This window comes from Nymphaea colorata, chromosome 2, assembly GCF_008831285.2.
Source record: "Nymphaea colorata isolate Beijing-Zhang1983 chromosome 2, ASM883128v2, whole genome shotgun sequence".
NCBI classification, from domain to species: Eukaryota; Viridiplantae; Streptophyta; class Magnoliopsida; order Nymphaeales; family Nymphaeaceae; genus Nymphaea; species Nymphaea colorata.
In genome coordinates, this window is record NC_045139.1 from 544,976 (window position 1) to 567,506 (window position 22,531).

Genomic DNA, 22,531 nt, shown 5'->3' on the forward strand with positions numbered 1-22,531 from the left:
ACCTAATCAGATCTTTGATTCAAAGTAATCAAAATGCACAATTAAAGATGACTTGCTTGTGTCTTGGCTCCTCTCAGCTTGCAAGAGCTTGTTCAAGCTCATACGATAAGCTAAGCTAAAAGGTTTCACACTAACAGTCGAGCACAGTGGGCTTGGACTTGGTTAGGTTTTTCTCATATTCTCTCTCTCTCTCTCTCTATATATATATATATATATATATATATATATATATATATATATATATATATATATATAGAGAGAGAGAGAGAGAGAGAGAGAGAATGATAATGAAATTTTGCTATCCATTTTGAAGATAAGGAGACTTATCATTGAAATTTTGTTGTTTTTGGCACCATGATAATGAAATTTTTTCCGTGTAGAAACGTTAGGTTCTTTTAAGTTTGAAATTTAAATGAGCCGGCTGTTGGATGTTGTTGAATAATTAAATATTTAAAAGTAGTCATTGATAAAAGCACCATAACCTGTCTTTAAAAACAATGTAAGCTGTCGTTATAATAATGACTTTTAAATAGTTATAATCATCTGGCAACACATGACAACTGGCTGATTTTAATTCATATATATATATATATAATGACAAAAAAAATCTAAGCCTAGTTGCTCACATAAACAATTTTTTCTTTCTGGATATGCTAGCTGGGATTGGGGTGGATTGACGTTTGAAATTTGACCAACATACAATCACTTCATGTATGCAAGAGCGGCAAGGTCCGGCCACCTAACCGGCGGACCTGGTTCTTGCTGACATGAGCTGATGTAGTTGCTTACTTGATCTTAAAATTGATTATCCTCCCAAATTTTCTAGTTAACTCTCTAATTAACACCTAACAATGTGGATTACACATAAAAATAATTATCCTTTACTATATATTTGGTCAATATAATGACTAAATTGAAGCTGTGGATGATGAAATTGAAATACCCGTCAATGTCTTTTAAGATAAAAAAAAATTATAAATTTAACAACAAGTTGACAACCAACCATAATTTAAAAATCTGGACCCATTTTGACTTAATTAAAACAAGCAGTTTCAATAAATGACCCTGCTCCTGGAGCTGCAGACAAAGACAATATCTCTGGATTCATGGAGAAATCCAATTTGAAACGAACTTCTTCCTTCGAGATGTGACTGCACCAATCTTTGTGCCTCTTTTGGTCTTGGAGAGACACCTTATTGAAAACAAAAACTTTGGCTTGAAGCAACATTGAAGACAAGTTGCCTTCTTTTACTTTTTCTTTGGTTTCCTAACCCTACCTGCTGTGAATTTCTCGAACTGGTAAAAGGAAAAACAGTGAGATGAATCGTGTTGGAAGCAACAATGGATCATCACCATGGTTAATTTTTCTGGAGTTACTCTAACGAGAGGTGTTTGGTAACAAAAACACTGCAGCAATATGTGAATATGTTGTTTAGTCACAAAAAAACGTGTTATTTTCGAAAAAAAACGCAAAAAATGCAAGAAAATGAAATGTCGTTTAAAACTTAAAGAATGTGTTTTTTGAAAAAAAATGTTAAAAATGACAAAACACATTTTTAACATGTTTTTTCACATTTTTTTTCATTTTTTTATTTTTTTAATGCCAAACAGTTTTTTTTTATTTTCTATTTTTTATTTGTGGCAAATCTACTTATTTTTTTTATGTTTCTATTATTATTTTCTCAGATATTTTATTTTTCTCTCATTTTTAGTTTTTTTTTTAATTTTTTAAATATCATTTTTTTCTCATATTTTTCAAGTCTGTCATATTATACCTGAGAAAAACCTTGTCATTTAAAGCTCCGAAACATTATTTGTGACTATGTGTTTTATGAATCTGTTTTTATCTTTGGGATACATTCATGAAATGAAACAATACAATATTTTTGTTACCAAAGGGTATATTTGACAAATGTACCTGCTTAACTATTTCATAAATCTAACTCAATTGATTGACACTTATTAAAGTGTTTTATGAATCTATCTCAATTTTTGAGCCATATTTTTTTGGGTCATATTTATGAAATAGTTACATATTGTTCCTTTTACCAAACAGACCCCCTAAGCAAGGATTGGATCGCCTCGTGCACTGTCATTAGGATTCGCCGAGAGACATTTACTTGATTGTCAATACACTCTCATTAATACATCAACTACTCAAAGCCCGAGCCACATTTGGCCTGAGAACCTGCCACTTTGAACAACAAATCCACAGTTCAAATTTTGGGGTTGTCTCCTACATGGAGTGCAGTCCCCAGCCAGTTTGATGTCCTCCTAACTTAACATAATTGACCACTCTTAATGTCTTACACTCACTACCTTGAGCTCACTTTGAATTCGAACCCAGTCAACGGTGCCCACCTCATTTATGTTTCCGTCTCGCCATTTGTCAAACCATGGCTGCCTGTTCATTTGAGGGTCGCAATCCATCCCAGTGCACCAACCCAATTGAATTTCAAACTACCAACTTGTCCGGAGATCCGAGATGCACATCTATTAGCTAGTCTCCATGCATGTGTTCAAGCCATTAAAGCCTGGTCTCGACCATGTCGTACGATTTGGTTCGGACACAGGGCCCTAACCTTCCAGGATATGGCCTACTGAGATGGACCCAACTAGTAGGCAAGTTCACTGGGCTCGGCCGTACTGTTGCTGTGCGATCTGATCCGAGTTGGTTCGTGTTTGCGTAAGTAGATGACGTATGTGCATATGCATGTACAGTGTCTATTTATAGCACATGAGTACCTTACATGTGTTTCAATTGCACTTTGAATTGAAAGCTTTTAGGGTTTATAGTACTTAGACAACCTAACACTGTCTATAGTGGGAAACCAATCAATATTGCTGGCTAGTTCAGTCTAGACTCTAGTCATGTGGTTTAGATTTGAAAAAAAGAAGAAGAAATTTGAGAAAATTGATTAGTGTAGTTTAGGATAGGGATCTAACACTGACTGGTTCACTTCATATTTAAAACAATATAGGCAGATTTGAAGGAGGGAAAAAAAAAAGATTCTGAAATTTCAATTGCAGAAAAAATTGCTGGGGTAAGCTCTGGACTTGCTTTATGACATAGACTAAATGGCTTTGCTTCTTGGCAACTCTAAGCAAATAAATGGGCACATGAAAGTTTCTGTCTCCAACTGCCTTCATGAGAAGAATCCAACAGCATTGGGCCACAATTTCTGGTTTCTCTTACCCGTACATGATCATTCATGGAGACACAGAATTCATTTCATGTGATAGATTTTATGACACATTATATGCTGCAGAATGCAGGGTTTCTAAATTGCCGTCTCTCTCTCTTCCTCTCTCTCTCTCTTTCCCTCTCTCTCTGTCTGTGTTCACCTGACTTTTATGCTGAACATATTATACTTCTGCACCAAGAAAGGTGAAAATGTAACTGGCATTATATTACTCAGATCCAGGACCTCTGTACTTTTACTTTGGCGAGTGAAAAAATTTGTTCTTCACAAAAGCCCCCACATTAAAAGGAAAATTTTGGAAGACACGCCTAAAGAATTGCAATAATGAAACACATACATAAGGTTGAGAGCTTGTTATATTAACATGGGATGACATGTTATTGCCTTATAATGGATTTTTTTGTATGTTCTAGTTTTGCCCTTTTCAGGAGTAGGTCTTCCATTTAACCGACTGAGACATTTTGGTCATTTCCATCCATAACATATGGTCCCTTGTTAGGAGCACATATAACTTGCTCAGCCTAAAGTTTTAATGAAGTGAAAAGCGCAATCAACTTTGCAGAAAGCAGAACTTAGAATCATTTGCTTTTGCTCCTTTCGATTGTGAACTACCAACAGATAGGGAGGACAAACGGCACACTAATTTTTGTGCCTTTACTCGACCATCCTTGGAGACGATGGATCATGGAAAGTCGACTACTGATCAAGGATTCCAGCCGGTTTTTCATCTTCTGCCGGGGAACTTCTGCTCAAAAATTAGGATGTGGTGGCACCAATCTATACACATGGCTTTTCGATAAGAAAAAATAAATGCAAAAGCTAAAAACGATCTTCAACTTTCGTCAACGATGAAAATTAGACAAACTATTATGAAATTATCATTGGACTAACAACATTTTATAGTTGAAGTTGGTGATGGATTGATTGTTTATCTTCAAGTCTTTGTTAGACTATTCACTATAGTAAGAAAATATGCCAAAGATCTGAACCAGTGTGGGTGGGCCAAGAGCGTACCGCACACCTAAACACCCAAGGGAATTCAGCTGACAGCGTCAGCCCAACAGCTACATCACACCATCAAGTTTTCAATATAGAAACCAGAAATTCTCCGTATCATCATCACTCAAGAAACAACCTAAAGTAAAGTTAAACTAAGGAGAATTTTTAGTTTCCACAATGTATGATTTGCATATACAATGGGCTATGCTAGGTGAAATCAGATTTACAAAAGGACTCTTCCTGTTCAAGGCTTCCTTAATGAAGATTGGATGAAGTTATGCAACCAGGAAAATGGCGTTATGTTGAAGACTTGCGATCTATTGAAATCAATTTGCACCCCTTGAAGAGGATGTGCTTCCTGTTGAATACCTGCGATCTATGGGCCACGAGTCTCAGATGGAATGATGATGGAATCACCTGTATTAAAGGTTAACCATGGTAAAACTGTTGTTGAGTCTTGCCATGAGACCAAGAAGAAAGCCACAGAAGTTGAGGAGGAATTTTCCCAGGGATTTGGTTATTTGAACTCCACTAAGATTGTAGTAATAGAATGAAAATAAAAAGGTAAAGGGCCTTCTTATCCTATGTGGAGTAGTTTGAAAAAAAAGAAAAAGAGCTTTTCATTCCAATGAAGTTAGTAAATTTTGAAAAGAAGGGTGTGGGGATAATATCTTTTAAGGCTATCCGAAGTTTTGACGTGAAAGAAGGAAAGTTGGCGCAACAGAATCCTGATATGGATATCTCTGGAACAGAGAATTTCTATAACAAAGAGAATGCTCTCCCGCGGAGAAATGAGCCTACAGAGGAGTTGCCAATTTCCACCAAATGAAGTTTGGCAGTTGGAATGTCAGAGGGTTAGCTAATCTAGCAACCCAAAGAGATTTTAATAATTGGGTGAGATCTCATCATCTTTGGATCGTTTTTCTTGTTCAACACCATGTTGATTGCAGACAACTTCAAATTTTTTGCAATCGCTAAGAAACTAGACAAAAGTCGTATAATCTTAATTCCTAAATCTGATTCTGTTGTGTACATTTTCAATTTCAAACCTATTGCTCTTGAGAATAGTGTACTGAAATTTCAGAATCATGGTTTCGAGAATAAAGGAGGTATTAGAGCATATATATATCGTTTCCAACATGCAAGGTACTTTTTTTTTTGTAGATACAAACATCCATCAATATTTCCTTCTTGCGCAAGAAATGGTATACGCAATGTCTAAAGACAAATCAACTAGCTTATGTATGAAGATAGAGCTATCAAAAGCTTATGATAGAGTCAACTGAACTTTCTTACAAGCTGCTATGTTGCATTTGGGATTCCATCCTATTTGGACTCAAAGAGTAATAACAGTAGTAACAAATGCTTTCTATGCTCTTGTGATTAATGGCCATCAAGGTGAATATTTTGGATGTTCTCGTGGTCTGCGGCAAGGAGACCCTTTATCCCCACTTTTACTCCTCATTGTCATGGAAATCTTTTCTTGTATATTGCAAGCTGCAATTCAAAGAAAAATGATTGAAGTCCCACATATTGGGAGAGACGTAGAAGGAGTTTTTTCTATATATGTTGATGACATCCTGATTTTCTTAAAAGCCTCCAAGAATGGCATTCATCATCTACTAAAAAAAAAAAAAATTCTCTATTTGAGCTTCATGCTGGAATGATGCTTAACCTTCAAAAATCAACAATCTTCGCATTCAATATGGGCCGAAGCGAGATTACAAATGTCTCTAAACCCTATACTTTTAAAAATGCAAAGTACACTGAGTTTATGGAAAAACAGACTACTTTCCTATGCAAGCAGGATCTGCTTGATCAAATCAGTATTAGAAGCACTTCCTAGCTAATTGGATGTTTATACTCAAGTGTCGTCCTCACGTCATTAAGAAAATAGAGCAGATTATGTGCAGTTTTCTATGGGGAGAGTTAGATGCATGGTGTAAGCCTCGTTTAATTACTTGGAATGTCTTGACTCTTCCTCTATTGGAAGGTGGGTCGGATATTAGAAAACTTGAGAAGGTCAATGAAACTAACTTGTCGTTTCTGGGATGTACATTAGTTTCTCACCAGGGCATATGTTAATAGGAAAAGTGCTTGAGATGTGAAAATGGGTCCCAATATTTCTCCTCTTGGGCGTGACATAATTGCTTCCTATCGAAAAATTCCACATCTGTCACTTGGAAGGTGATGAAGGGAGAACTTGATAAGTTTTGGAGAGACCTATGAAGAGAGGATGTTCTACTCAAGCATATTCCATTGGATCAGTTTGGGGAGGGGTAGGACCTTTCCTTCTGAAATCGGATAAGGAAACACTAATGCAGCACCAAATAGAACTAAAGTAATGGCGACATGTGCAATGCATTGGAGATCACCTTCAACTTAGGCTCACACGAAGCGCAGATTTTTTCTTACTGTATAATACTCATACACGTTTTTTGTGACAATGGGTTAAGGGCCTGTTTGATTGTCATGTGAAATTTAACGCGGTAAATTTACCATGGTAAATTTTTTTAGAAAAATTTACAAGATGAAATTTCTCCCTCTTCCAATCTGAGGCCCTGTTTGATGTGCACATGAAAAATTTAACATGGTAAATTTAACCTTGTTTGATGTAGATGGTAGAAAAATGAAGAGACTTTTTCATAACTGTTAAATTTAACGCTGAGAATCTTCCAAAACTACAGTAGATTAAAGTTGTATTAGTTTAATTCCATGACTGCTCCTGCCAAGAACTTCTGTAGGAGCTCTTGACAAAGAATTGCAGGGATTCAAAAAAGTACCAATTTTGATATTGTTATGCAAATTCTCAGCGTTGAAGATAGACACATCAATGTTACCATTCTTCAATTTCTTCTCGGAAGCACCCAATTCATCTCCAATCGCCAATGCGAGGGAGCTCGTCGACTGCGGGAGCACCCAATTCAAAGACGCTTCACATGCTCCCAGCTCCAAATTCAGCGGGAGCACTACCAGCTTCCTCATGGCATTTTCTGTAATCCAGACACCACTACCACGAACTTCATCGACGTCATGGGGATCCCTTTCCTCCTCCGACCTCCCTTGCAAGTACCGGCCTCCCTCCAAAGCCCCGATATTCCTTGACTCGACGTTTACTCCATCCCCTACTGACCTTCATTCTGTTGTGCTGCTCGAGTCCACCAATTCCCCTTCTTCGTCTCCCATCTCTGATTCTGGCCTCCTCTTTCGCCACAAGCTCCTTTACCTCGAGAGCCTACGGGTTAACTCCTCAGCGGCCACTGCGAAGAACCCCAATCTCCGGTCCGCGTCCATTGACAGTCTCAGAACCGTCGAGTCTTGCTTCCGGAGTATGGGACTCAGCCGCGATGACATCGGCCGGATCCTCAGCATGCACCCCCAACTCCTAACCTGCGACCTCCGTCGGGACGTCTATCCCGTCTTTGATTCCCTCCTCAACGTGGTCGGCATCCCATGGCCTCATCTCCAAAAAGCCCTAACCTGATGCCCCAGATTGTTAGTTTCTAGTGAGGGAGCTCATCGACTGTGGAGGGAGGAAGACGCACGGGTCGAGTGGGTGAAATTTCACCCACTCATTTTATCGTAAACGGGGTGAAATTTCACCCCGTTTGATGGTTTTTGTGTCGGGCAGGTGAAATTTCACCTTCCCGTACGTATTTCAACCGCTCCATAGTTAAATGGTGCAGTAGATTGTGGAACGCAAAAGCGTTACCTAGAGCCTACTGGTTTGCGTTTGTTTGCAGTTATCAACGTCTACCTACTGAAGCCAGGCTTCTGCATGTGGGGCATTCCATTGCTTCTGGGTGTAAGCTATGTAGGAGGGTTTGTGAAGATCAATCTCACCTTTTTTTCTCCTATACTTATGCTATGAACATTTGGCAATACATCTGTTCATCATAATATATATTTTTTCTCTGTTTGGAACTGGTGGTGGAAGAAGAGGTTCCCATGTACAGAATTCAAATGGTGTTGGAACCACATCATAATCTGGAAGCTATGGTGTTTCAGAAATCATGTGGTGCATAAAGAGGTAGTTAAGCTAGCTGAGATTGCTAAGAGGGAAGTTAAACAATATGTAATATATATATATATATATATATATATATTACATAAATATGGAAATTATATAAACTAATTAAGAGCAAGTGTATGTACGTTACTTCACCTCCGGTATCTTCATGATGTTGCATATTCATTTAACTGAGACGTGGATTGCAATAATGGAGAAAGACCCTTAGACAGTGATGGGAGCCGCAGGAATTGGAGGTGAATATGGGAGGATCGAACCCCACTTGTGTAAGCGTTTGATCAGCATTTTTACATGGTTGAGACACGTAAAGGCATCGCGCTCAAGTTCCTGTCGAGGGCCTGTGAGACTTTTTTGAGTGGCCCAGTTCTTGGCGAGATTCAGCACGAAAATAAATAAAAGAAAAGAAAAAAGGAAAAGAAAAGGGGAAGAAAAGGAAATATGCAGCGATCAAAAGCAGTATGTTTTACAGAAAAATCAGGAGTAATGAAGATATGGCTCATGTTTTGAAACTGTTTTTGTTACTGCACTACAAGTTCAGCATCTTCCCGCAAAATTTTCATTTATAAATCTACATTGCGCACAATTAGCAAAATTTTCATTGAACTTAGCTATTGCACTTTGAGCAGCTTCAGATTGATGGGTTTCCTTCAGTGGCAGCTTCATGCAACCGCTTAGTAACCATTCTAGCCATATCCTTTTTCTCTTGCTCATCAAGACATTTTTGAGATTGCTATGGTTGTAGGTGTACCAGGAACAAAAATGATACAGATGGTCTGACTTTATCTGTTTCTAGAGTTGCCATGAATAGTTATTTTCTAAATGTTTAGATTTAATGATAGTTACAAATAACATCTCGGAGTTTTAAACGGCGAGGTTTTTTTCAAGTATAATACAGTGATTTTGAAAAATATGGTAAATTTTTAAAAATATTAAAAAACTAAAGAAAAATAAAAATAAATAAGTGAGAAACTAATAACGCAAACATCAAAAGATAAACAGATTTGCAACAAATAAAAGATAGAAAATGAAAAAAAAAACTGTTTGACATTAAAAAAACTGAAAAAAGTGAAAAAAGACAAAAAACATGAAAAGCACGTTTTTTTTAACGTTTTTTTTTCAAAAAGTGCATTTTTTTAAAGTTTTAAATGGCTAGTTAATTTATCGTGTTTTTTTCAAAAGAAAAAAAAACGCGTTTTCTGTTTAACAAATGGAAGAAAAAGCTTATACTTAAGAAATTGGAAAGCACAGAAGATTAAGATTCATATTAGCTTGTCTAAGATCCATATTAGCCTGTTTAATTTCATTGATCAGGAGAGATTTTTACTTTCGACCACATTTTGATTGTTAATATGATATGTAAGGACCGGTACTAGATAGTGAAATATCAATCGCTTGATGAACTCCGTGAATCAAGTGAAAGGACACTCCAAGTTCGAGGGCCAAGGAGTTCCAAAACATGTTCTTGGTGGAACAAAATGTGAATGAAAGACGCCACTGAATTACATTGAATTTGGTCCACGAAATATGATGAGCAAACAGATATAGAGGCCTACGTACAGCAACATCAACAGACATTGATTTGGACCATTCATATTGGCTTGTCTAACTGCACTGATCAGAAGCAGACATGATAAGTTTATAGTGGTACAACTGGATACACAGCGATATTCCAGCATTGATTGGGCCATTCATAGTAGCCTTTCTCTCTCTCTCTCTCTCCATTTCTTCATGCTCCCTCCAATGATCTTTTTTACATGGTTTTCTGGTCTACGAATGTCGAGAGTCATAGTGCAAGGTTGAACTGAAATTAGTGAACAGCCAAAGCGCAGTAATAATGTCTGTAATTTGATTATCCACAGTAAAGTCTGATAGAATTGAGCTTGCCTCACATCTCAAATTTGATTCAGAAACTGAGAAAATGTGTCCTGATAACCTGAAAAGATTGGCACAAGAATGTGACAATTAGCAACAAAGGTATGCAGTCAGAAAGATTTCTGTTATCTAAGTAGTACCTGTTTTCATTGGTAACATTAGAAATTGCTTCAACTGTGATGTTCTCGCCGGGCTCTCGCTTTCTCAGGAACATAAAATTCATATCTAAATTAATGAAACGAAAGATTACATGAATGTTTCCCGTTTTATATCAATTTTTTGTTTTCAAAGCATGTTCTAAAGCTTTTTAGCATACCACTGGCATGAAAACATCCAAAAATTTGAATCTATATCATAAAATTTCCCTGTTTTATTTTTACCCAGATTACAGTATTCAAAGTACAAAACTTGCAGGAGTACCCACTAGAATTTGGTTTGGATTGGTTAGGCCTGAGAAAGGAAACTGAATTCCCATTAGTAGTTGAATACACATTGAATCAGAAGGTTACATTTAGGCTTGTTAGATATCAAAATTATGATGAACTTTTAAATCATATTATTCTAAAGTAACTCACCATGCACAAAGCAAATTCATTTCAACCAGAATTTAAATTATCCAGGTGTCGTACACAAGAGTTGCTGATGGACCGGAGTTAATAAAAGGATTCTGGTACTTTTAGAACTGTGGATTTGATTTTGATCTGATCTCAAATGTGACTGCTTGCAATTCTAGGCAAATGCATCCGATTACCAATTTGATTTCGAACTCATTGGTTCGATCTGATACACAGATCTGCAATCAGTTACTAATTAGCTTTGAAAACAGTATGCAGTTTCATAACCAAATCAGAATTTTCAAGTTCCCTATTCAACTTGGATGTTCCCTATTCAACTTGGATCCAATAAAGGACCAAACCAATTATATATAAAAGTTGAATCTCATGCTAGCCTAACCAGAAATGGATATAGAAAATAAGAATTTAGAATTTCAATAAAAATCTGGATTGGTTAATTCATGGATGAAGTTAATCCAAGTTTTGGTAAATGGCAAGTCTGATAACCTAAGTCGATCCAAACCAGATCTGTTTACTATCACAACTTGGATTTGGACAAAAATCCGATCCGATTTCTCCCTTCCCCTTCTCTCACCGCTGCTTTTTCAAAAAAATAATGAGGCTGTCACTTCCGCCCCCGCCCCCGCCCCCGCCCCCGCCCCCGCCGCACTGGCTTTTCTCCCGCGCTCTTCTCCGTTCGGCACAGGAGAGCTGCTCCCTCCGGCACCGATTCGAACTCTCACACTAACTTTGGATCCCCTTCCTGCGAAAGATGCCAAGCTTTCCGACAATTAGCCGGCCGGAGTATACCGCCAAGGATTTGAAGAAGCTAGGGCACCAGCTGCTCACCTCGAGGGCGCACCTCAACAACGCCCCCATCCTCCTCTCCGTCCTCTCGCCGTCACCCTCCCCGCCTCCTCTGGACGTCGCCCTAGAGTCCATTCTCTCCCTCCAATCCTTCTTCATTCCCCTCGTCCCCACCCTCCCTTCGTCCTCGTCCTCCCTCAGGGACGCCTCGTCGACATTGCGGTCGCCGGCCGGCGGCGGTGGCGTCGGCGAGGCGGAGCTCGCGGAGTCCATCTACAGGCACTGGCTCAAGGCGAGGTTCGATGAGTTCTTCGACTTGCTGTCCGGACTCGCCGTGTCACCGGAGACGGACGAAAACCTAAAGGTTAGGGACTCTCTCTCTCTCTCTCTCTCTCTCTCTCTCTCTCTCTCTCTCTCTCTTTCGGATTGTTCCTTGATTGCTTCGTTCCTATGCTTATGCCTCGCTCTTTTTAGGGTCGGACATTTGAATTCTGAATGATTAAGCTCAAAGACTGAATGAAATCTATTTGGTAGCGAAGTCTATCTGAAATTACACTTGTCGTTCAGTAACATTCGTGTAGCTTAGTGATTTCCGGCACATATATATAAGCAAATTCAGACCATGCAACCTAATCATTTTCAAATTAGTATAAGTTTACTTAATATGAACTTTGGCATATCTAACCTGCAGTTATGTGGTAGACAATACTTTAAAGGACATTTTTCATCCTTAATCTATGTCTTTGTCGATTTATATATCCATGCTTATATGCATTCATGTACAAGGATGCATACGCATGTGTTTCGTTTTTGAAGCTTGACCACTTTACCTAGTTAATACGTAGAGTTTAGGTAACTTGGTGCGTGATTCACATTCTAATAGAGATGGGTGTTATTGGAAACTAATGGTGGTTCTAATTATTGAGAAAGAATGTTGATAAGAATCTCCTCGTTTAAGACTATCCGTATATTCTTTACTATGCTTACGCATGCTAACATCTCTTTATTCCTACTTTTTTTCTTTCTCAAGGATATCGCTTTGGATGCTATCATGGAATTCATTAGACAGGGCAAAAGTGGCGCATTCCAATCGGATCTTTTGTTTAGGTTTCTTCACAAGATTGTAAGTTTGCTTATGCAATTGGCATGCTATTGTTGTGTCTTCTATGGTGCATTCGGGGCACAAGATTGCGACCTCAATAAAAAAATTACAAGGAGTGTCTTTTTGAGTGACGTTAAATGTTATAGTTGTTTAGGTTTGTTTATGTGCCTCATATACATGGGTATGACATTGCCAAATTCAAACAAGTGCTAGTTAAATCTGTTGGTGTGATTGATCATTTCTGGGATTTTTGGCAAATTGGCAGTTACTTCCTTATTGTCTATATGAATTCTTTTTGGGCTGTGGGAGAAGTCTAGATTTTAAAATTATTTGTTGGTTAAATTTGAAGGAACACTTCTCTTTAATTTTCTTCAAGTGAGTAGGTAACTTCTTCTAGGCACTTGTAATTTCCCAGGGTTTCATGGTTAGTGAAATGACATGCTCATAAATGTGTTTCTCCTTGTCACAACTCTCTAGTATTACTCGAGAAGGTGGTGTCAAGATCATGCCTAATAAAACACTTACCTATGTATTTTTCTTGTGGAACATGCACCACTTCCGGTTTTTCATGTCTTCAGTTTTCGTTTTCCTTTTTGAATCTCTTTCGGTTATCATATCTTCAGAGTGAATAAATGTAGATGAGGAAGCATTTAAGTAAACCACCTAGTGTCATTTATCTGTAGAGGTCCTGCAGACATGAGACATAGGCCTGCATGCATTTGGAATAACTAAAAGGGGGAGAGAACAAAACCCAGGCATGCACAAAATACTGATAAAAAATTGATCGCATCATATGGTGGACAAGAGAGTATAGCAGGATTGTGTTAATCTTTTCTCCTCTTGCCTATTCATTTGCATGGGCCATGTGCTGATTTAGTATTTTCTTGTGTTTATCTTTGTCTTGAAGAGTGGCTGCTTCCTTATTTTCTGATTGATAAGTAGCATCTCCCAAATAACTTTTTTTTATTGGCTTCTGTTTTGATTTGTAGGTTTATTCTGAGTACTCTGTGGCTACCTTACTCAGCTTATTCAAATCAAAATATTTCAATTTTGTAGATGTTTGGTATGTCCCTTTCGCTTTTCAGGTTATTTTAAGAGCTTGATCATATTATTTTAGAGCTTTTTAGTTACTTGGTTGATAATGCTGCATGCTTATTCTTGAAGAAAAGATATTTGTCGAAGTGGTTAAACATGCAATATGCATTGATCTCAATGTGAATGAAGCTTATACAAACTGCTTTGTTATTCAATCTTGCAGTTATTTCTTATACATTGGCACTGCTAAGCTGTCTAGGGGTTTTAATCCAGCGAAGGTTAGTGGTAAGTTCTCTTTTTTCTATGTTTCTTCGTTAAAATACAAATATTTTAAGTTGGTATTATCTGTGCAATTGGTTTGAATATTGCAATACAAATACAAATAGTTTAAGTTATACTTGAGTTATGATGTGGGCCTACTATCGTAAAACATGTGCCACAACCTGTATAGTTTCATAGCTTCAAATATCGTGATATTTTGGAAAATATCGTGATATTAACGAAAAAAATTAAGGAAAATGATAAAAACGGGAAAATATCCCGATATATTGAAAAAATTGTTAAAAATAAATTATCACAGTTTTTTCATTTATTGTTTGTTTCACTTTTTGTTTTTATTTTTTTTGAACTTTTGTTTCATTGTTTTATTTCCTATTGTTTTAGGTATGTAACATAACCTCCTAAATTCAATGCAATATTTATTAGTTTTTTGTATCTTGTATTTTTACCTAACATTTTGATTTTGTATTTTTTTAAAAAACTTCGACATTTGCCCAAGATTTTCCCTAAAAAAACAACTTTGCCGATAAATACTTGAGAAAAACCTTGCCGATAAATACTTGAGAAAAACCTTGCCGATAAAAATCCAAGAACAATATTTGTGACTATGGTTTTATCAATGAGGAACCGAATCTAAATATATATAGTAGCATACCAAAATTAAATTTTCATCAAGATGTGTAGTAAATGCTCTTTTTTGCATTAATTTGTATCAAGTCACAAGTACTTTAAGTTATTGTTTGCTATGCTATTGCTTTGAATGCTTTACTCATCAATACACAACATTTATTATAGCTGTTTGAGTTGTTTAACTTGAGCTAATGGATTGGTCCATTGTTATAAAATGTGTACCATAACCTGTATGCATCTGGAAAAAGTTACGATGTAAACTGACATGATATATAAAATATCATAAAAGTAACACATTATAAATGTGTGTTTGTTAGTGTTCTTTTTTGTTATCCAATTATTTTAATGCTTTGCTTGTCAATACATGGCACTTACTGTGGCAGTGCATGAGATTTTCAACATGAGTAAATGAATTGATTCTATATTTCAATGTTATAAAATACTAACGCTGCCTGTGTTGATCAGGACCAGATTAGTGATGCAACATATCATAAAAGCTTGAAATTTTTATTTGCTCATGCCGCTGTCAATGAATTTGAATGTGATTCATGCTATTGCCTGAATTTGCAGGTGGCAAATTGGACCATGTCATGTACAATATACATGATATTCTTTCATTAATTCCTTCACATATGCCTCCTAAAGCTATTCTCAAGGAAGAAGATAAGCAATTTGAGCTTGACATCTGGAGCCCATTAGGCAAGTAACCTGTGTGTGATTATTCTGTTGGAGGTGGCACAGTTGTTTGATGATCTTACTGTTGCCTCAACCATTAAAATGGATGCTGTATAAACTCTGCCTCTGCTTTTTCAGAATTGTGTTTATTCTGTTGATTTAAGAAATCTAAGTACAAGGGGACCGTTGTCAAATGTGAATGACTTGCATCAGATAAGATACTCAAATCTGTAGAACATTTAGTCCAAGCTACAAGCTATACCGCTATCTTGTGAATCTTGCCAAATTTGATATATGTAAGCCATCTTGGTTACCTTGAGTCTATTAATATATATTGATTAAAAGTTCAAGTTTTTAGTTAATTAGACTATTAGAGCAAAATATCTTTTTGTTCTGATCTGATGCAGAGTCCTTAGCTTCTACTGATTGGTATCTTACAGGTTATCATGGTTCCTTCATCTATGATATATTGATTTATTCACTATTCTTTCATGCTCAGATTTCAGCCTATCTGAAGTGAAATATAATGTTTTACTACGGTCTGGTTGTTATATGAGGCTGGGAATCCGGGATCAAATTTGGACCTAGGGTTTATGATTTATCCCTCTTAAAAGGAACTCTTACCTTTTGTTTTAGAATAATTGAAGATTAAGAAAAAAAAACCCTGTTTTCCCATTGCAATTGAATTCCTTCCTATTTTTGTGCATTTCCTCTCATTTTCATTCTTCTCTAGTGCTTTTCCCATATTAGAGCCAATACGCTAATCACTGCATCAGTAAAAATTTTTATTTATTTTTAATTGGTATACTCGTGTGCTTCATCAATTCAGGAATATCATCAAAAGAAACTGACTCTGAGCAATCAGAAAAGGTTTTGGCTGTGAAGGATGGTTTCAGAGAATCCAAAAAAGTCACCGATGAAGTGAGTGAGTAAATATATCTTTTTATATCCTAAAGAACAAACACATGTTATCCACTTCATGCATTGGGTCTTTCTTAAGGTTTTCTTGTTTATTTTTCTTGCGCTTGACCTCCTGTTTTAATATCAGAAGGCATCTTTTCTGTAGAACATTGTCTCTCCTTTAGAAGAAGTTTAGTTTTTTCTCGTCCTTTTATCTTCTATGCTTTTTTAATCAAGGTATCAAGTTCTGTACTAGATGCTCGATCTTGATTGTAACCATTTTTCTGATATCCGTTTTAGGCTTCAGTGACTTCTATTCTTAAGAAAATGAAGAACAGATTCAGTAAGGCGTGGATGTCTTTCTTAAGGCTGCCACTCCCTCTTGACCTATACAAGAAGGTACCTTTCTATAACAGAATCTGAAGTATCTCATTTGCTCTCAAAGTAGCATGTGCACAGTGTAAGCTAGCCTTTTCACAATAGCCATTGAGGTTGTAGTTTCTTTGGCATTTGATTGCATATGGATTTTTCTAAGTTCAGCAGCTTTTCTTTCATTGCAACAAATGATGTAAATGGCATATCTTCAACAGTACTGGGAAGACCAGGAAGCGCAGGCATAGATAGGAGGAAATCATAATGTATATGACTTGTCAAAAACTCAAAAAAGAAATTATAGAACACAGTACGTAGTAAAAAGTAATTTTTTTAGCAATATGATCATATATGTTCACTGGTTAACCTGGTCGTGGATTCTAGACACTTTAGAAGAGCTTTCAGAATGTAAGGGAGAATTGTTAAGTGTTTCCATACCACGTTTGCAAAACAAAGAGCGTGTTTTGTTTCATTGACACATCAAAATGATGAAAGGATTGCCTTGACACATATCTAATCCACTGATGTTGCTGTCAGCTGGATAGTAATATGCAGGTCCTAATAGAGTTCTGGCTTACGTTTGATATCATCCTAAATAATTCTAGTAATTGGTATGCTGTCAATGGCATGAAGAACTTCATCTGTTTCTGATTTAAAAAAATCCTATGTTTTTTCATGCCAGGTTGCGATTGGTCATGTCTGTTGAGCATGTAGCTGCTAGTTTTTGTCGGCGTTTGGACCTGGAATTATTGCTTTTCTGTCTCAATATTGGGATGTGACATATAGGTCCAATTTAAAATACACTATGTCCATCAGTGTCACATGATCAAATTATGCTGCATTTGCACATCCCCATAATGCAGGACTCAGGACTATCAATAATCCAGTGTTTAAATTTAGTTGAAAGTGATTATTAGCCTTAATTGTGAGACTTATGCAGCAAACCATCTTAGCCTCCTACTACAAGGTTCACATGGATATTCTTACTGTAGCCCCAACCACTGGCACTGTCTGGCTTGCTGCTAAAATTGCTCACGTCACTATTGTTCTGAAGAGGTGGCAGCTTGGACTGTCTTTACGTTTTACTGTTTTAACTTTTAAATGTTTGGTTTCTCTTAGTCAATATGCAATCTTCTGTTTGTCAGATCTACAGCAACCAATCTTCGAGTAACATTTTATGACGATCATTCTTTCTTTCAATTAAAAATGTGAATAACCCATATTGGGTTGCTTCTTGTTTAGCTTTACAATTTTACATGTTTTTGTATTTCTTCTCTGTCCCAATATCCGCAGAATAACATATGTATGTCCAATTTACTGTCTTTGCCGTGCTGTCCTTGACATTTTCCTTTTTAATTAATGTCAGGTTCTTACTGATCTACATGAAGCTGTCATACCTAACCTTGCAAATCCTCTGCTTCTATGGTACACACTTTCATAGTTATTTTTGGTGTATCTTGGTGTGACAAACTATTTCAATTTCAATTTCAATTTGTAACTAACTTGATAATTATCTGATGAGTTCACAGTGATTTCTTGACAAGATCATATGATGCTGGGGGTGTTGTCAGTGTGATGGCACTCAGTAGCCTTTTTGTTCTCATGACACAGCATGGCCTCGAGTACCCTAGATTCTATGAAAAACTATATGCACTACTGGTTCCATCTCTTTTTTTGGTGAAATATCGAGCCAAATTTTTTGAGGTAACTAACGATAATAGCTGTCAAATCTAGCATTTTCCAGCTAATATATGTTTCTGTTTGGTGAGTTTGCATAGGCATTTGGTTACAGTTCCATTTCTTCTGCAGTTCCTGGATACCTGTTTGAAAACCCCACTTTTCCCAGCATATTTAGCTGCTGCATTTGCCAAGAAATTAAGCAGGTTGGCTCTGTCCGCACCTCCTTCAGGATCATTGGTTATTATTGCAATCATTCACAATTTGCTTAGGAGGCATCCGTCAATCAACTTTTTAGTTCACCAGGTAGGTTCATCTGGTTTTTATCTTGGGTTTCTTTTGGCAGTGCATATATGAGATAATAGCTTAAGGGGGCTCCTAGTTTGCATTTCTTTTGTCTAATTCTGCCAAGCGATGCATGCATCTTAGATACAAATTACAAGTGTAAATGCATGTGCTTTTATGTTTGGGCTGTTTGGATGGTTCCTTTTTCTAAAACAGTTGCAGAAGCCTCTGCCTCTCCAACTGTGGGCGTTAATGATTTTTATGTTGCTTTTGCAGCATTTTGATGATGAAGTTGATGGTAACACTTCGACTGAACCAAAGGAGTTCAATGAAAAAGGTGAATCAGATGCTTGTGTACTTAAGGTGGGCAAGAAACCAGGCATGGATCCATTTGTTAACGAAGAAAGTGATCCAGCAAAGACCAATGCCATGAGTAAGATTGCTATACAAGAAAATATCATTTTTGCCGATTGTTTATCTTTTCCATCATCATCAGAATTAAATGTCATTATTTTTCTTATAGAGTCAGTCATCCAATATGCTTAAAATACAAGTGCAGTTTCTTGCCAATTGTCAGATTTCTTAGTTTGCCTTATCAATGACAGCTAAATCTCGAAGTACCATTCTTTATTGTTTGTCTCTGTTTTTGTGTGCTTGTGATAATCTTTTTTGTTTCTGACGGAAGGGTCCTCTACTTTTGCTTCCAAATTCATGGAAAACAAATTTGAGAAATCACAAGCTGCCTCTGTTTGGTGGCTCTCTATATGTTTTCTGTATTACGTGTCCTATATGCATTTTTTTTATCTCCAACATGTTAATAGTTACTTGCAGTAGTTAGCCTCAGGTAGTATCTAACACAATTTGCAGTGTAAGTATGCTGTAAGATTGAAGTCAATTTTTTACCCAAAAGGAAAAAAATCCCTAGTGCTTTTTCTAGAATCTGTCTTCTAGAAAAAAGTTTCCGTATTGAAAAACAAAATGTGCTTCTTATGAATCTCTTTTCTACTGCTGTGCTGCTTTCTGCTTTCATTGTGTTCATGTCTAAGAGCCCATGAACTTGCGATCTTTCACAGAAAGTTCCTTGTGGGAGGTTGACAATCTGCGCCATCACTACTGTCCTGCAGTTTCTAGGTGATTTGTCTAAATATTCTTTGGACTAGATCTGATTTCTGCAATTTATCATTTAATTATTTCCTCTGATATGCTGATATGACCAGGTTTGTGTTATCACTTGAGAATGACTTAACTGTTCGAGCCAAAACATCTGAGATTGAAGTTAAAGATTTCAGTTCGGGTTCATATGGGACAATCTTTAAAGAAGAGGTTACTTCTAGTCATCTTGTCATCTTCTTACTATGGTTTAACTAAAGTTTGAAACTCAACTAAAATTGGTAAATTTCAGGTTGGACGCCGGATCAAACAGGTGCCTCTAGCATTCTACAAGACAACACCGACGTCTCTCTTTTCTGAGGCCGATTTTGCAGGGTGGACATTTGTGATCGGCCAGGATGGTGAAAAAAACCAAGCTGATCCAAAGCGTATAACTGACAGTTCTAATATTAGCGTTGATGATACATTGTCAAAAAGGCAAAGATGTGAGTGATTCTTCGTCCTTCTTTTTCTTGGTAGCTCCTTCTTTACTGCTGACGATATTTTAGGTGCTAGCAATTAAATCATCTTGTATGTATTGAACGGTGTGATGCAAAATCAATGTTTTACTGCGTCATAAAGTCATGCTGAGCTGGCATGAATTTTCCGCCATCCTCGCTGTACACCTTCGTCATAGAATACGTCTTTATCTTGGTTCTGATATTTGATGGTAAAATTTGTTTTAACTTTCTGAGCTGTATACTCATTTTTATCAAATGAGCTGATCTTTTTGGCCACTTTTGTGTACCGAGTCTCTTGGTCTACCAGTGGAAAGTTCAGACGATGTCGCATGGTGTTTGCATTTGATAGTATGAAAGACTATCATAAACATGTTTTTCTTGAAATACTATCGTAAGCATGCATTTTATAGTCAGCGTACTGTTTTCATTTAATAATATGAATATGAAGACCATCATAATCATTCATTTCCTAACCAATGTACTGTTATCAGTACAGTGGCAAGACAAAAGAAGGGGAATATTTCTAGAGGTGAATCGTTGGGTAACCTAATTCAATGACAGGTTTGTTCAAAGTACAAAGGAAAAGAATTGCAAGAAATTGGCAAGCTAATAATCGGGTGGTCTTTCTGTCATCTTATCATATATGACGTGGTTCAAATCGCGTAAGCATTGTTCCTTACACAAGTTGAAGCCATTAACGTGCAGGCCGAAGTAGCAGGGATGCATCCAGAGGCCTGTACCACTGGTCTCAAGGCTCAGATATGGGTTTCGTTCGAACTCGTTCCGGCAGTTATGTAATTGCACGAAAATGTGGTTACGGACATTACAACGTTGCTTTGAGATGGACAAAGATGATTAGGATCCAACAGATCACTACATAGGCAATTAATAAGTAATTAACAAGAGGCTGAGGTGAGATGAAAATAAAAAATTGGGGAGTCTAGTAGACGTGTGGACAAAATTTATTGTGTGAGATGGCACTATTCGAGCTAAGAATTTGTTAGTGGTGATTTCAACCTGTGTTCTCCGCATAAACATTTGCATTACATCTGATTTGCTAAGTTGCGTGGTAAGGTTAGGTTGATGTAGAACCTAACTGCAACGTGCTGAGTTATGCGTCATTTTTATCTCTACAGAAAAGAGCAAAGTTAATGTGTTTCGAGAGTCCGGAAATGTTAGATATATAGATGGCAATCTCCTATTTGTAGCAAATCTCATCCATGACGTCATAAGGACAAGGCATGTAGGGTTTGCTGTTTCACTTTCCTAACCCAGACCTGGACATTATATATATATATATATATATAGAGAGAGAGAGAGAGAGAGAGAGAGAGAGAGAGATGCACACAGACACATATAAATATAAATATATGGTGTTTATGGTTGAAACTTGGGTTTGCGAAAAACCCAGTTTTAATGAAACACCATTTGTAAAAGGGAGTGAATAACTTGATAGAAAATTTCATTTTTGACTTGTCACCAAAACACATAAACCAGGTTTCAAGAGCTAGTTAAAAGGACCGGGTTATCACAAAACTTTATTTTCACACAGGACATCACTTTTCAAAGGTGTCATCCAAACACAACCATGTGGTTTTTATGTGACATGATGCTTAAAGTAAGGGCAGATTTGGGGGAAGGATTTTTGGTTAATGCATTATGCACGCGCAGATGGGGCTTGGGCCTAATACCCTTCATCAGTCACTGTTATTATTATATACTTTTCAGATACAAGTTTGCTTAACTGCTTTTAGAAAAGTTTGGTTGAACAAAATTAGAGTTTGATATGCTTGGCAGGAGGTTTCAGCTTTAAGATGATGGAGTTCGAAAAGCAGAAAGAAAATTCAGTTTCTCTAATCAGTGCTGCTTCCTGTAATTTGGCAATGAATATGCCAGCCTAACCTCATCTTACTAACAATAAAAAGGCATTTCTTAGCATTCATCCACAGTTTTTTTTTTTTTTTTTTTGGCACATCCATCTACGCCTTACAACTATTGAAAACTCCATCCGTGCTTTTTCTTCAAGAATTTCAAATTAGACTTCCCAGAAATTCAAGTTTCAATCATCAGCCAAAATTGGTAAAAACGACACAATTATGCTTCAAAGGTGGAAGGGAATGGCTGCACTAGTGTATTGATGTTGACGAATGTCAATTAATAAGAACACTTGATGATTCTGATCTTTTTGCTTAATAAGCGTGCCAATTAGTGGCCTGGCTTTGTTTTGCTTTCGTTCGAAGGCAGCAGATGGCAGCAACTCGCTGGCCATGAAGTGGTAGGAGGAATTCTTCTTCCTTCTTCTGATAAGAAAGCTGTGAGAAGGTGGCCAGAAACTGGAGAACTTGCGTGCTATTGACAAAGGGAGATGCAACTGTGATGGACATCTGTTTAGTGTTTACTATATAAAATTGAAGAGAAGAAGAAGAAGACGGGTCAAGGGACGTCTTGCGTTCAGTTCAAAGGTCAAAGAAATGTGCCGGAGCGTTAGAAAAGTGTCATCG

General features: G+C 37.0%; 1 protein-coding gene across 1 annotated transcript; it reads left to right on the plus strand.

The window, feature by feature from the left end:
• Positions 1-11,307: 11,307 nt before the first annotated feature.
• Positions 11,308-20,306, plus strand: LOC116246773 (protein NUCLEOLAR COMPLEX ASSOCIATED 4). Its single transcript, XM_031618636.2, has 14 exons — positions 11,308-11,829; positions 12,496-12,588; positions 13,557-13,630; positions 13,826-13,887; positions 15,082-15,210; positions 16,016-16,107; positions 16,387-16,485; positions 17,825-17,883; positions 17,988-18,162; positions 18,268-18,441; positions 18,697-18,853; positions 19,494-19,551; positions 19,638-19,743; positions 19,823-20,306. Exons 1-14 carry the CDS (start codon positions 11,431-11,433, stop codon positions 20,021-20,023), a joined length of 1,878 nt encoding a protein of 625 aa, XP_031474496.1. The 5' UTR covers positions 11,308-11,430; the 3' UTR covers positions 20,024-20,306.
• The last annotated feature ends 2,225 nt before the right edge of the window (positions 20,307-22,531 follow it).

Excerpts from the sequence above, each read along its gene's own strand:
- LOC116246773 (XM_031618636.2), top strand. The coding sequence starts at position 11,431 with ATGCCAAGCTTTCCGACAATTAGCCGGCCGGAGTATACCGCCAAGGAT. Across the intron at positions 15,211-16,015 it reads TGACATCTGGAGCCCATTAG|GAATATCATCAAAAGAAACT; the intron begins GCAAGTAACCTG and ends TCATCAATTCAG. Across the intron at positions 19,744-19,822 it reads GGACAATCTTTAAAGAAGAG|GTTGGACGCCGGATCAAACA; the intron begins GTTACTTCTAGT and ends GGTAAATTTCAG.